The sequence below is a fragment of the Dermacentor albipictus genome, chromosome 3 (genome assembly GCF_038994185.2).
Source record: "Dermacentor albipictus isolate Rhodes 1998 colony chromosome 3, USDA_Dalb.pri_finalv2, whole genome shotgun sequence".
Lineage (NCBI taxonomy): Eukaryota > Metazoa > Arthropoda > Arachnida > Ixodida > Ixodidae > Dermacentor > Dermacentor albipictus.
Genome location: NC_091823.1, coordinates 54,287,150 through 54,299,100, shown reverse-complemented (window position 1 = coordinate 54,299,100; position 11,951 = coordinate 54,287,150). Strand labels below are relative to the sequence as shown.

Sequence of the window (11,951 nt, the reverse complement as noted above, 5' to 3'; positions counted from 1 at the left end):
GTAAGCTAGTTTGTTCTTCAACATGGAAGCCAAGTTTTGCTGCATAGCTGATCCAAAATACTACTAAATAAATGCGAAGGCACTCAAGATGGTGCACAATCATCTTCTGTGTTTCATATTAACTATGCAGTGCAAGTTGGTTTCATAGCAGGTGAGTGTTATGCATCTGCAAGAAAAAAGTTATAGCTTATATGCTGCACTGGCCTGTTACATACACAATGCCAGCTTTGCAAGAAAATAAATATGTATAATCAATCTTTTATTGGCAGAACCATTACAGCAAAATATACAAGTCTGATTTTCCACCTTAGACAATAGTGTAATATTTAGATAGAGGTACAGACGCTCCTGATGACTTGATGGTAGTGTGAATGCATGCAGCTGGTACGTCAGTGGACCTGTACAAGAGGGAAAAAAACGCAGGTGAAGTACAAAGGATTAAAAAGAATCTGCAACTTGCACTCTCAGATGAACATGTCACTGTGACAACCTGAGTGCTGCTGTTGAGGATTTTCTTAGCCTGTTGGTCCGCGGGCACAAGTGCCTGTCTTGCATGAAGCTGCTTAGCGCAGCTTCCTGACAAGAGTTTTCTCTATCCGCCACCCGAGAACGCGCTCTGTAGCCGTCAGGCTCCGCCGAGAGACTTGCGGCAACGGGAAGGTAATGGGGCAATGTCAGTACAGATTTCGGTTGCTAAAGCAGTACCAGACCGATGGCAAGCAAATTTTGTAACACAGTTGAATATCCAAAATACTTGCTACTACTTAGCAGATTGATCAGGTTTTCAAATTGAATAATACAAAGTGAACCTGCCCACATTAAAGCTTCAACCACAAGAAACACATTCCTGACGGATTGTTGACGCCAGCTGCCATCGTCAAGAACGATGAGATGCTGGGGTTGATGCTCTAGATGCTGAATTGTGCCCACATCAAATCAAATAGCCGGCCAAAAATATGTTGTAAACTTGTTCCTTGTGGTTGGGCCTAAGCAATCCCGATGCCGCAGGTAACCATAAAGCAGTTGTACAGCTGCTAATGGATCTAAGTTAATGCATTGATAATGAACACATAAACCTCTTAACAGCATCGAAGTATACAGGCATATTGCTAATGGGGCTCTGGAACAACAAAAGTTTCACATCACCGGTTTGTGTCAGTGTTTACTGGTAGCTTGTAGATACACTGAAACCCGATAATAACAAACTGGCCTATGCACTAAAAATAGGTTCATTATATCAGGTAATTCTTTAAATCCAAATGCGCCTATAACGAAAGGAAACAAACTTTTGTATTGTGTTTGTCCTATATGAATTTGTTGTCCTCAGTGGAAAAATTAAGTCAGAGTTACCTGCATTTTTGTAAACAAAACCATGCATAGTAGACAGCAATCTTTAGCCTTAAACAGTTTGCCAGTCACTCAAAATAGAGACTCAATAGGAGCTTGCTTGAAGTACACTGCTGGTATGTTTCCAAGTATTCTAACATTTAGGCACTATTTAAAAAAAAAAAGTTCGAAAAAAAAGGCTTCTGTTACAAGTGAGTGTTTTGCATGAGTATCAGTCAGGAAGTTTTGTGTGTACAATATACAGGATAATTCACTTTATGCTGGTTTGTTATAGTCAGGTTTGGCTAAAGCCGTACAAAGAGAAAAATGCTACGTACTACAAGTGTGGATTTTTTCCTTGGCACTAGCCAAACATGAGTTAGAGCACACAATTATTTTTTTATCGATATCATCTGGTAAAAGGCGAAGGCATTCCCTGTGAAAGGTTTTTGAACAGTATGCACAAGAAATGTCCAGTACTTTTCTGCCATACAGCGGTTGCCTGCATACACAATGCAACTCATAAATACAATCTTTTGGCCGCACACGAGTAGTGGGGGAGCTTGTGAGTGGAAAATCTTCCATGTTGCCTTTTTGTATGCATTTCAGCAAATGTCTGCGCAGCATACTCCGACTAAGGTTTAAATTTTCTGGTCTCCTATCTGATGCTAAATAATACATATTTGCAATTGCAAACAAGCCACAGTCAAGCGTGTTGCACTGGTTTTGTGCCCCTTTAGTGCAAATGGTCAGCGTTGGTGACTGCAATTTTAGCATGTGACAGATTTGCCTGACGGCATCAGAAGGAGTACCTTGGTCAATTGAGTCATATACAAAGACTGTGTTTTTATCAGCCTCAACATTGGTTACCGTAAGCCAGTGATCGGGATTTCGGACATGCAAGATTTGAATAAAAAGGCTTTCTACTTTAGTAAATAGTAAACGATGGCCAAGTAGCACATCTTGAAAGCCATCCCAGTAAGGAAACTTTTGATGAATCAAGTATTGTGCTACGTTAATCACGCTGTCTGATATTGAGGTGCCCTGTACTAAGGCATTTAAATCGGCATCTGAAAGAGAGTAGCGTTTGCAGACATTTAACATGTCTGCTGTCACCATTGCAAGGCTTACCATTTGCTTTTGCGATGGCAAAAACTTACGCTTAACAGCTTTGACTTTCTTTGGCCGTCCTCTTCTTGCTTTTACCAAAGGTACAACAAGTTTTGTACTATTCGAATGCCTGCAACTGCTTGTAGCAGTCGATAGGGGTAATGGAGCTGGTGTACCTTGTAAGCTAACTGTAATTTGATTACTAGGAAAGGTGGTTAAGTTTCTGAAGAATGCCTCGCATGATGCAAGTTTTTCCATTAGCTCCTTCTCACCACAATTAGATAATACATTAGCCACAGTCTTGGACATTTCACAAAGCCTCTTGTAGGTGTAAGAATACTTTTCTTGAGCAGTGTCGAGCTTCACAGATGGCAGCAGCTGAATGCTGCTTGTCACCACTGGTGTGGCACTTGAGACCATGCAGCTGTCACTCAGGAAATGATCCTTACACCACCTGTCCGGTATGCATGCTTTGTCAAAAAGGTCTTGCTGGGCAAAATGGCGAGCTGCTATAATGTGTGCACAAGGCAAACTGTACTGATTATAAAAAGCACACATGCAACGCGTCAGGCATAATGAAACACTGTGCTCAGAACTTGCTGAAGCCACTACATAAGAATTAGCAGTGGAAGTAACCAAATAACCTACTTCTTTAAACTGTTTATACTGCTCAAGTACTTTACTTGTGGCCTCAGAAGTGCAATTACGGGCCAAGTCTAGTTGAAATGGCTCACTGACATCATTTACATTTAAGTTCAGCTTCATTTCCTTAAACTTGGAAAATTTTAGAGATAAGAAATCCTTCTCAATATAACTTACTAATGCTTCTATGGCTTGAACCAAATGCATGCTTGAAGTGAGATAACTTTTAATCTTTTGATTGTGACACTCAATGCGATTATTCGTGTTATTACCAAATGTAGGAAGTTTCTGCCGATATGCATGTACCCACATTTCTTTACAGGAGTGCCAGTTCTGCATGTAATAAGAAATAAAATCTTTAGGCGCCATAGCTTCGAGCTCAGCAAGCCTGTCTAAGTAGTCCTGCACAGTGAAGGAATAAACAATTTTTTTTAACAGAGGGAGTAACTGATCACGCTGCAGTCTAGCTTTCTCATTGACTTTTTGCTGAAAGCATTGCAGCACATGCCATGTACACAACAAAATTTCAGAATTAGGAAGAATCTTAGTCAAAATGCGTAGCTCGTTCATGTCTTTATCTATCATGACTACTCTGCAAGCAGATACAATGAACGGGTTAAACTCTGCAAACTTGGCAAACATAGCCTGCACAATTTCAGTCGTTTCATTCCGCAAAAAGGCATAACACACAGGTCTCCCGCGGCCTCCACCATCTTCAACCAATATAGAGTACAAGATATAGCCTTCAATGTTTACTTTATATGTTCCATCAATAAATAAAATCTCTGGGTACTTTTCCAAAATCTCACGCATGTGCGTTGTCTGAAGTAGCACAAATTGCAGGTTATTACTTTGATTCTTTTCATAGTGAATGACCCAGTTTGGATTATTTGCTAACAAGGTGTCTATTTTTTCCAAGACCATTTCTCCGTGAGCCTGCTCATTGCGAATAGGAATAGAAAACCTTTGCTTGTAATTGTTAACATCTTTTGTAGTTAATTTCTTGCCCGTTTTCTGTTCGACCAAACTTTTAAAATACTTTGGGCCAATATTACATTTGGCAAAATCAAAGAATTCTACCTTCTCTGCATCGTTTAGAAGCCTGCTTTGAGGATACAAGTCATAATACTTCGTGGCGTGATTATGCTTAGCTTGCAGCTTGGTTATTTTGTAGTGAAGAGTAGGTGATTTGCACAGGCTTACTGAAACTGCCATTTCACAACCAGTACCATTGTATGCTTGCTTGGGTCGCTTTCCTGTGCCTCTTGGTTTTATAGCACGACCATGAACACAGCTATATGAAATCCTAATATACTCAAACTCTTTAGATTCTGTTGCAAATGGACTTCTATGAGACCTACTTATTGTGACTATGTGCTTGCCCTCCCTGCACCATTCATCAAAGCTTTGCCTAAAAGAAATAAAATTATCAAATGTTGCATTTAAATAAACTTTGCTGCCTCCACCATGCAATAAAGTGACAGTGTTAGGAACTCTGGTTGTGTTAGCACCAGCTCCTTCACAAACAGCCTGGGCATCAGAGCTGGCAGGCCTGCAGCTGGATGTCAAAGCAGCCTCACAACACCTACGTCGCGTGGGAGCAATGCACGCAGCTTTGTCAAGGTCACCAGCCTCTGTGCCAGGATTGCTCGTCATCTGCCCTCCATCTTGCATTGTTTCTGACCTACAGCATTTGCAGACAATGACCATATTTGGAACACCATTTATGACAGGTCTGCACTCAGCCATAGCAACTACCAAGCAGTCTTTATTCTGCCTGCTAGCCACATGCTGCACCTTGCCAAAACTATCACAAATGGCGTCATGAGGGGCACTGGCTTGTCCTTCAAGCTTGCTACCAGAGACAGCAGAAGGAGCAGACTCAGACTTTATACTGTCAATGCATGTCTGTTTCTGGCTTACAACTGCTTTCAAAGGTGAAGCGAACTTCAAGAACTTGGCAGCTGTCACAGCAAGAACTTTGCCTTTCCTGTCTGCAGCCAGGTCACAGCTCCATTCTTGCTTGTGCAGTGCTGCAGCGTTCCGCCTCCTCCTCGATACTACCACTTTCCACTCCCCGTCGCCACATTGGGGGACAGCCTCTGGCACAGCTGCTTCTTGAGCACTGGCCTCTCCGTCCCCCACAGGTGAGCACACAACAGGAGCACTCTCATGCTTTTGTGTGGCTCTCCTAGTTTTCCAGACACAAGTGGTGCTTGCACCTCGACCAGGGATCATTGGCTCAGCAGACCTCCCCTCGGCTTTTCCCCTACTTGGTACACTTGTGCCATGGAAAGTGGGGGAAGGCAGGCTGTCCCAGGTGAACCAAGCCTTGCTTCCCTTGCAACGGACACGGACACCGCCAACAAGTGAAAATCCAGCACCTTGAAGGGTTCTGGTAGGCTGGTTGGTGCCGTGCCTCTGCAAGGGAGCAGTGCTGGCTTTCCAGACAGGAGCTGGTGCTGTGGAAGGTCCACTTGCTGCATGCGAAGAAATTAAAGTATGCAAACCAAGCGGGGGAAAGTCAGCCTCGGAGATGGCAGGGATGCTGTCCTGCCGAGTCCAACTGGTCCATGAAGAAGGTTCCTGGGTCTCCTTGTAGGACTGCTGGATGCGGCTTCTCTCCAGATGGATGGACAGGGTGCAGGCCCCCTGGTACAGGAAGTCTGCCAGCACCTTGTTACCAAAGCGGCTCGGGTGGACACCATCTCTGCTCAGGCAACTGGGCCAGTTGTCCACGAGACCACCCAGGAATGTGTAGCCACACTCGTGGCAGTACTGCATCAGGGCACTGTTAATCTTTTCGTAGTTACCATTCAGGTCATGCAACCATGAAGACTGAGCTTCCCATGAGCTGTACTGATTCTGCCCCCGAGGAAGAATGGCAGAAAAAGCTACATGCACCATGGGATTTCTCTCAATGATCCCCTGAGCGAGCTGGCGATACTTGTCCATGCACACGCTGACACTGTCAACAGTGTTGTTAGTGCCAACGTGCACAATGACAACATCAAAACCAGCTAGCTTGTCAGCAATCATTGACAGCAAATGCTCAATCCTTACTCCTCTATGCGCGGCAACACTGACTGACAAACTACGACGCGATGGGAAATACTGGTCCGCGTATTTCACCATCGAGTCACCGGCAACCAAAACACGTGTCATGTTGCAAGCAGTGCAATCTAAAATGACACCTAGAAGAAAAAAAAGACTGCGAGAAAATAAATCTGAGCTTTTTCACAAACGAAAGGAGGCTACCTTCTAGTCGGCACTATATATACGTTGAATCCGGGAAATCCGCGCTAGGGTTGAACAAAGCAAGCGGTCGCGAACAAGGACAGCAAGATCGGCAAATACGCGACTAACACAATCAAAATACCATCAAAATACTTATTAGAATAGATATAAATAACGCTAGCAAATATAAAATAACCCTGCAAAGCAGCTTTCGCGCATATAAAAGGATGATGTCAGAGGCTTGCGTGATTGCAGCAGAACCAGGCCAGCGGCAGCAGAAAAGCACGACCCGCAAGCGCGGCTGACGGGATGCGTACTGAATGTCACGTGCGAACAAATAATCAAACCGCGCGCCCTCGAAAAAACGGAAACACGCGTGCATGTGACGTTGACATTTCGTGACGTCACTTCCGTGCGTTGCAGGAGTCGATACTGTGTGGGGTCGTCTGGGGAGCACCGCGTTGCAGCAGTCTTTGCCTACCAAAACGCTGCTGCCACGCACGGAAGTGACGTCACAGTTATGATGACGTTGTTTAAACAAGTATGGCGTGTTCCGGTTTATAGTTTTGCGCGCGGTGCTGGAGCTGCTTCAGTGTTTCAGCTTGGCTAAAACACAATTTTACGGTTTCTTACTGTGTTGTGTGATAGAATGTTGTTCTAGTTAGTTGCGCTGGAAGAACCGTATGGTGTTCGAGCTTGCGATCTCGAGTCACACTTGGGCGCAACGCTGGAGCAGCTCGTTTCTTTATGCCTTGGAGCGCGTTTATGGCTGGTGGTGTGGTCTTGTGCAGCCCCTGTTACGTTTTTCAGTGCTGTTGCTCTTGTTTGTTAAATTTACTGATGTGAATGGAGCATATGTGGGCTCTCAGTTTGGCAGAACTTTTTGCTGTTATGGTAAAAACGTTTAAACTCGTTCCAAATGCTTGTTGCTGCAGTTGCCGCTTAGTGTTGTGCATCGATCGCGAAAAAAAAAACAAATGTTTCATCCTTCGTAGGATTGCTGTTGCAGATATTGCTTCAGAAGATAAAGCATTTATCTAAACACGAGCACAGGGTGTCAATGATCGCACTCCGATGCATGTGATACATAATGACAATCACCACGAAAGCCTATCGCATTACTATTACTTCCACAGGTAATTTTCATGGCTGCTATGGAATGGCTGTCTCACTGCACCACAATCTATAGCAACTAATACACTGGGCATTTCAAATGGTTCATGAAAGCGGGTTGGGCCCTGGCCAGACTGAAGCAGCGGCACTCGAGACACACTTTTCAACGCCCAGCCTCGTGTGAGTCACTTGACACTCGTCACAGACACTTGCTGACATTGCCTTCAGGCGGGAACAGGCCTTTCTGTTAGATTCATGTTTCACGTCCAGGCTTTCGTTACTAGGCTCCTGCGTGCTTAAGGCGACGCGGAATGTTTGAATGCACTTTGCTCATCGACAAAAGGCGCCCTTACTTTGCACAGCGATTTGGAAATGTGTATGCACCCTACATCGACGTCAATGCCGACGCGCACCACTTCTGCGTTTTCGAGCTCGAGAGCAGTGTGTCGACGTGGTGTCCAAGGCCAAACAGGCATCCGACTTTGCCAGAAGGCGTACACACAACTTAAAGAATCGCTACATACGACACACCCTGCAATATGCATGATCCGTGTCAGCACCATATGCAGTCGGCGCTGTGCTACCACGACTCTTCGAAACCGACAGTCCAAATGAGGCGACATGTCGTGCTGTTTCGTGGATGCAGCACAGTTCGTTCGAAGCTTCTGTAGCTTCGTAACGGCAACGTTATTCGTACTCGCCGATATTACACAGTGATTCAATACTACAGTACACACCACACAGCCACAAGGAATCGCAACGGTCCTCCCATTGCGTGCACGCGTGTGTAGGCGCCGACAGTCATTTTCGATTTTGAAACGCAGCATAAAATAAATGCTTTATTTATTTAGGTGTAGTGTATTTAACAACAAAACGATAACGTTAGCATTTCATGTATTTTGTACTAAGTTTTCTTTTTGTGACGTCATCATGCGTGGCAGCAGCGGACTCCACTTGGGGTCGTCTGCTGCCACGCGCGTGCACCCAGCGCCGGCCAATATTTTACTTCAAAACGGTAAATGAAGTACTCAAAACCGGGAGGGGGAGGGGGGTTGACATAAAAAGCATTTATTTAGCAGAAAATAGAAAACTGTTTTCAAGCGGTACTCTTGCTTGGTTTCATCCAGTCCATGATGGACGTTTGGTGCTTCTGTGCAAATCGGCGAGCATCCACAAACGATGTCATCTCGCCTATAATGGTCCTTGAAAATCTTTCTGTGGTGCTAGCAAAAGTTCATTAGGCAATTGAAGCAGGCATCTGCAGCCTCACGGGTCATCGGTGCAGGCTCCGAGCTAGCCACACTATCCGCACTAGCGAAAGTACGAAGGAGCGCAGTTGGTTCTTTATTCTATGGGAGCGCGCTGAGCGCTCAGCAAAGCAACGCAACCTAGTTGCTAGGTGACGTTGAGCAAAGTGGAGAAGGAGAAACGAGGCGAAGTGTCGCGGAGGAGGAAGGTAGGCGGAGGCACGCTGGGTTGACCTCCTCTGGCATTTGCTATCACTCTTAAAACTGTTGCGCCCTTTGGGGTGTAAACTTGTCCCACAACAATAATCGTCATCTGCCTTGCTTGCGTTTCCTTTCCTGAAAACTCGGCGCTCGCTACTTTCCTGTCGAGAATGCTACGTCACACTGATAACGCGCATGCCGTTCGTGACTGGGAAGTACCGGGCTCGCCGCGTTAGAGAAAGGAAACGCGGCCAAGACGGATGACGATTATTGTTGTGGGACAAGATAAGCCCCAAAGGGTGTAAATTTTTCTAAGAGTGAAGAGTGTACACTCTTCACATGTGTACACAGAGTATACATGTGGTGAAATCACAATCTGATTGTGAGGCGTGCCCGTCTTGGTACAAGGGTTGTCCTGGTCATCAACTCCAATCGAAACGATTCCTATACCCGACACTACCAAACGGAATAATGAAAGCAGCACCTATGTGCAGAGATATAGGACCAATTAGCCACTGGAAGGCACACAGATCATATCACATACGTGTGATCGTGCACGCAGATTCACGCGTTTGCACATGCAGTTCGGAATATACTGTAAACCCGTGAACTTCTATCCACGATTGCAGTAGTTACTGGCTTCGACAGCTGTCAAAAACACGTATGCATGATCTCAGAACTGATCACTGGTTAGCCACTCACATGACTATATTTGCGGCAAACTTTCCACGACAGCTTGTGGAAAGCTTGCCGGTCATGCTACATTGGCCAACAGCCTTGGCCGTTAGGCCAAATAGTGCTTCAAAAAGTCAGTCGGGTATCAGCGACAAAAGTTATGGTTTTACGTCAAACCGACTTGTTTCTATTTGCAGAGGCCGCATGACTCACTGGAAGCTGACAAACCACCTCACATTAAAAGCAAAAATTAAGTGTACAGTATATGGTACGAACGCTGTTGAACAATGTTCGTTGATGGCATTGGAGATCACCATCTTTGCAACACACCATATACGGAGGCATCTCACCTTGGCGCCGTTCAGACGCATAGTCTGTCGTTGAGCTTCTAGCATTATTATTGGGCGTAATATACATATTGTCTTGTGTGATAAAGCATATCAAAGCATATCTGTCATTTGGAAGGCACATAAGACATTTGCCATAACATTTTGTCTTGTGGTGCCTGATAGCGCAAATTGTTCTCGCTCATTTGTTATTTTGTTCGTTTTGCACCCAGCCGCATATCTTTGTTCTCGTTAGCCTGCACAATTTTACTTGTTTACAAAATTAGGTTCTTTGCCTACCCAAATAAGAATATTTGCAACATAAGATTGCATGGTATACCGTCCGTGGGAAGGCAAGATTAATTGGTTGCTGTTGGATTTGTGTCTTGCTTCACTGTTGAGTAGCACTTACTGATTACACAGTAATAAGCTTCACCAAATGGCTGCGGATTACTGCTGTAGTACTTCAAGTGTTCCTAAAATACCAATTTTTCTACTCTGAAACGGCTCCAAAATGCTGGTGTGGCTGTTCCTAAACTGCTCCAGAACATTTTTCCTTCTACAAAAATTGCTCCAAATTCTCAACTGGCTGGATCACCACTGCATGGGTTGGAGTGCATACAGCAGGCATTAACAAATCCTGGCTAGGAGTTTACGACTGCCATTGAAAGAGAAGTGTACAATTATTGCATTCTACTGGTGCTAACATATGGGGCAGATACTTGAAAGTTAACTAAAGAAGCTTGAGAACAAAGGACCGTGCAAAAAGCGATAGAATGAAAAAAATATCAGTTTCACCATAAGGGCGAAGCAATGAAGGCGATGGCAACATGTTAGAATATTGCATGAAGTGCAAGACTCATTGCTGCAGTGACAGTATGAAGTAAATGTAAGCTGACCAAGTAAAAACAAGCTGTTGTTCCAGGGGTCCTCTGTTTGAACAATGCCATCAGACAATTTCATTTATGTTTATCAATTAAAGCCAATGCCTTTCTTAGCGACTTTACTGCCGCTTTTCCGCATCAGGTACGTTTCAAACCTCTTTCCTGGGCAGATACCGGAGGTAGTGCTCAGTTGCGCCAATAAAAAGACATATTCAGGTTTGAGCTCCATTATCGTTTCACACTTTTAATATTTTTAATAAGTCTAAGCATGCACTGTTGGCGTTTATGACTGTTTTATGACATTTGTTTGTGGGTGGCCATTCTCAAACTTCCGAGGAATAATTTCGTCAAGAATGTAGGTCCTGGTATGAGTAACTTTAGCGATAGAATGATGTGGAATATAACCTGCATATATCGCATGTAACATAGCATGGTGCGGCATATAGTGTACGTACACCTATATATATACATACGGAGCCTTACGATTCTGACGGCAGAAATTCGCTTGGAATGTCCAAAATTTGCTATCGCAATAAAATATTAGGCGTCACGTTAAGAAATGGGAAGAGATCAGTGTGGATCAGAGAGCTAACGGGGATAACCGATATTCTAGTTGATATTAAGAGAAAAAAATGGAGCTGGGCAGGCTATGTAATGTGTAGGGTAGATAACTGGTGGACCATTAGAGTTACAGAATAGGCGCCAAGAGAATAGAAGTGCCATTGATGCCGGCAGAAAACTAAGAGGGTGATAAAATTAGGAAATTTGCAGGTGCAACGTGGAATCAGTTGGTGCAGGACAGAGGTAATTGGAGATCGTAGGGAGAGGCCTTCATCCTGCAGTGGATATAAAAATAGGCTGATTTTATATATATATATATAGCTGCACTTTTTTGCATACAGAAAGTGTAATTAATAGCATTAACCCATGCAAAAGCTTTACCGCAAGCTTCATTTCTTTGTGTTGTCTTTACCTTTTACTGTTAAGATATCAAATGTTGCAGGCTTTCTAAAACCAAGTTAGCTAGCACCAAGAGTTCTGATGTGGGAACAACAAAGTAAAATAAATTTGATTGCACACGTTCGCTGATCAGTACTTTCCATTTATATTTCTTGAAAAAGTATGAATGCTTCTCTTTGCACTAACCGTTAACTTTCCTACATGGTATGCCGCCGTCTTATGTGCACAAA

At 44.1% G+C, this 11,951-nt stretch overlaps 1 protein-coding gene across 1 annotated transcript; it reads right to left on the bottom strand.

The window, feature by feature from the left end:
* Positions 1 to 207: 207 nt before the first annotated feature.
* On the bottom strand, positions 208 to 6,773 carry LOC135904509 (uncharacterized). Its single transcript, XM_070536443.1, has 2 exons — positions 5,589 to 6,773; positions 208 to 398 (listed from the first exon to the last, which is right to left on the bottom strand). The coding sequence occupies exons 1-2, from the start codon at positions 6,241 to 6,243 to the stop codon at positions 208 to 210; spliced, it is 846 nt and encodes a 281-aa protein (XP_070392544.1). The 5' UTR covers positions 6,244 to 6,773.
* Positions 6,774 to 11,951: the final 5,178 nt, after the last annotated feature.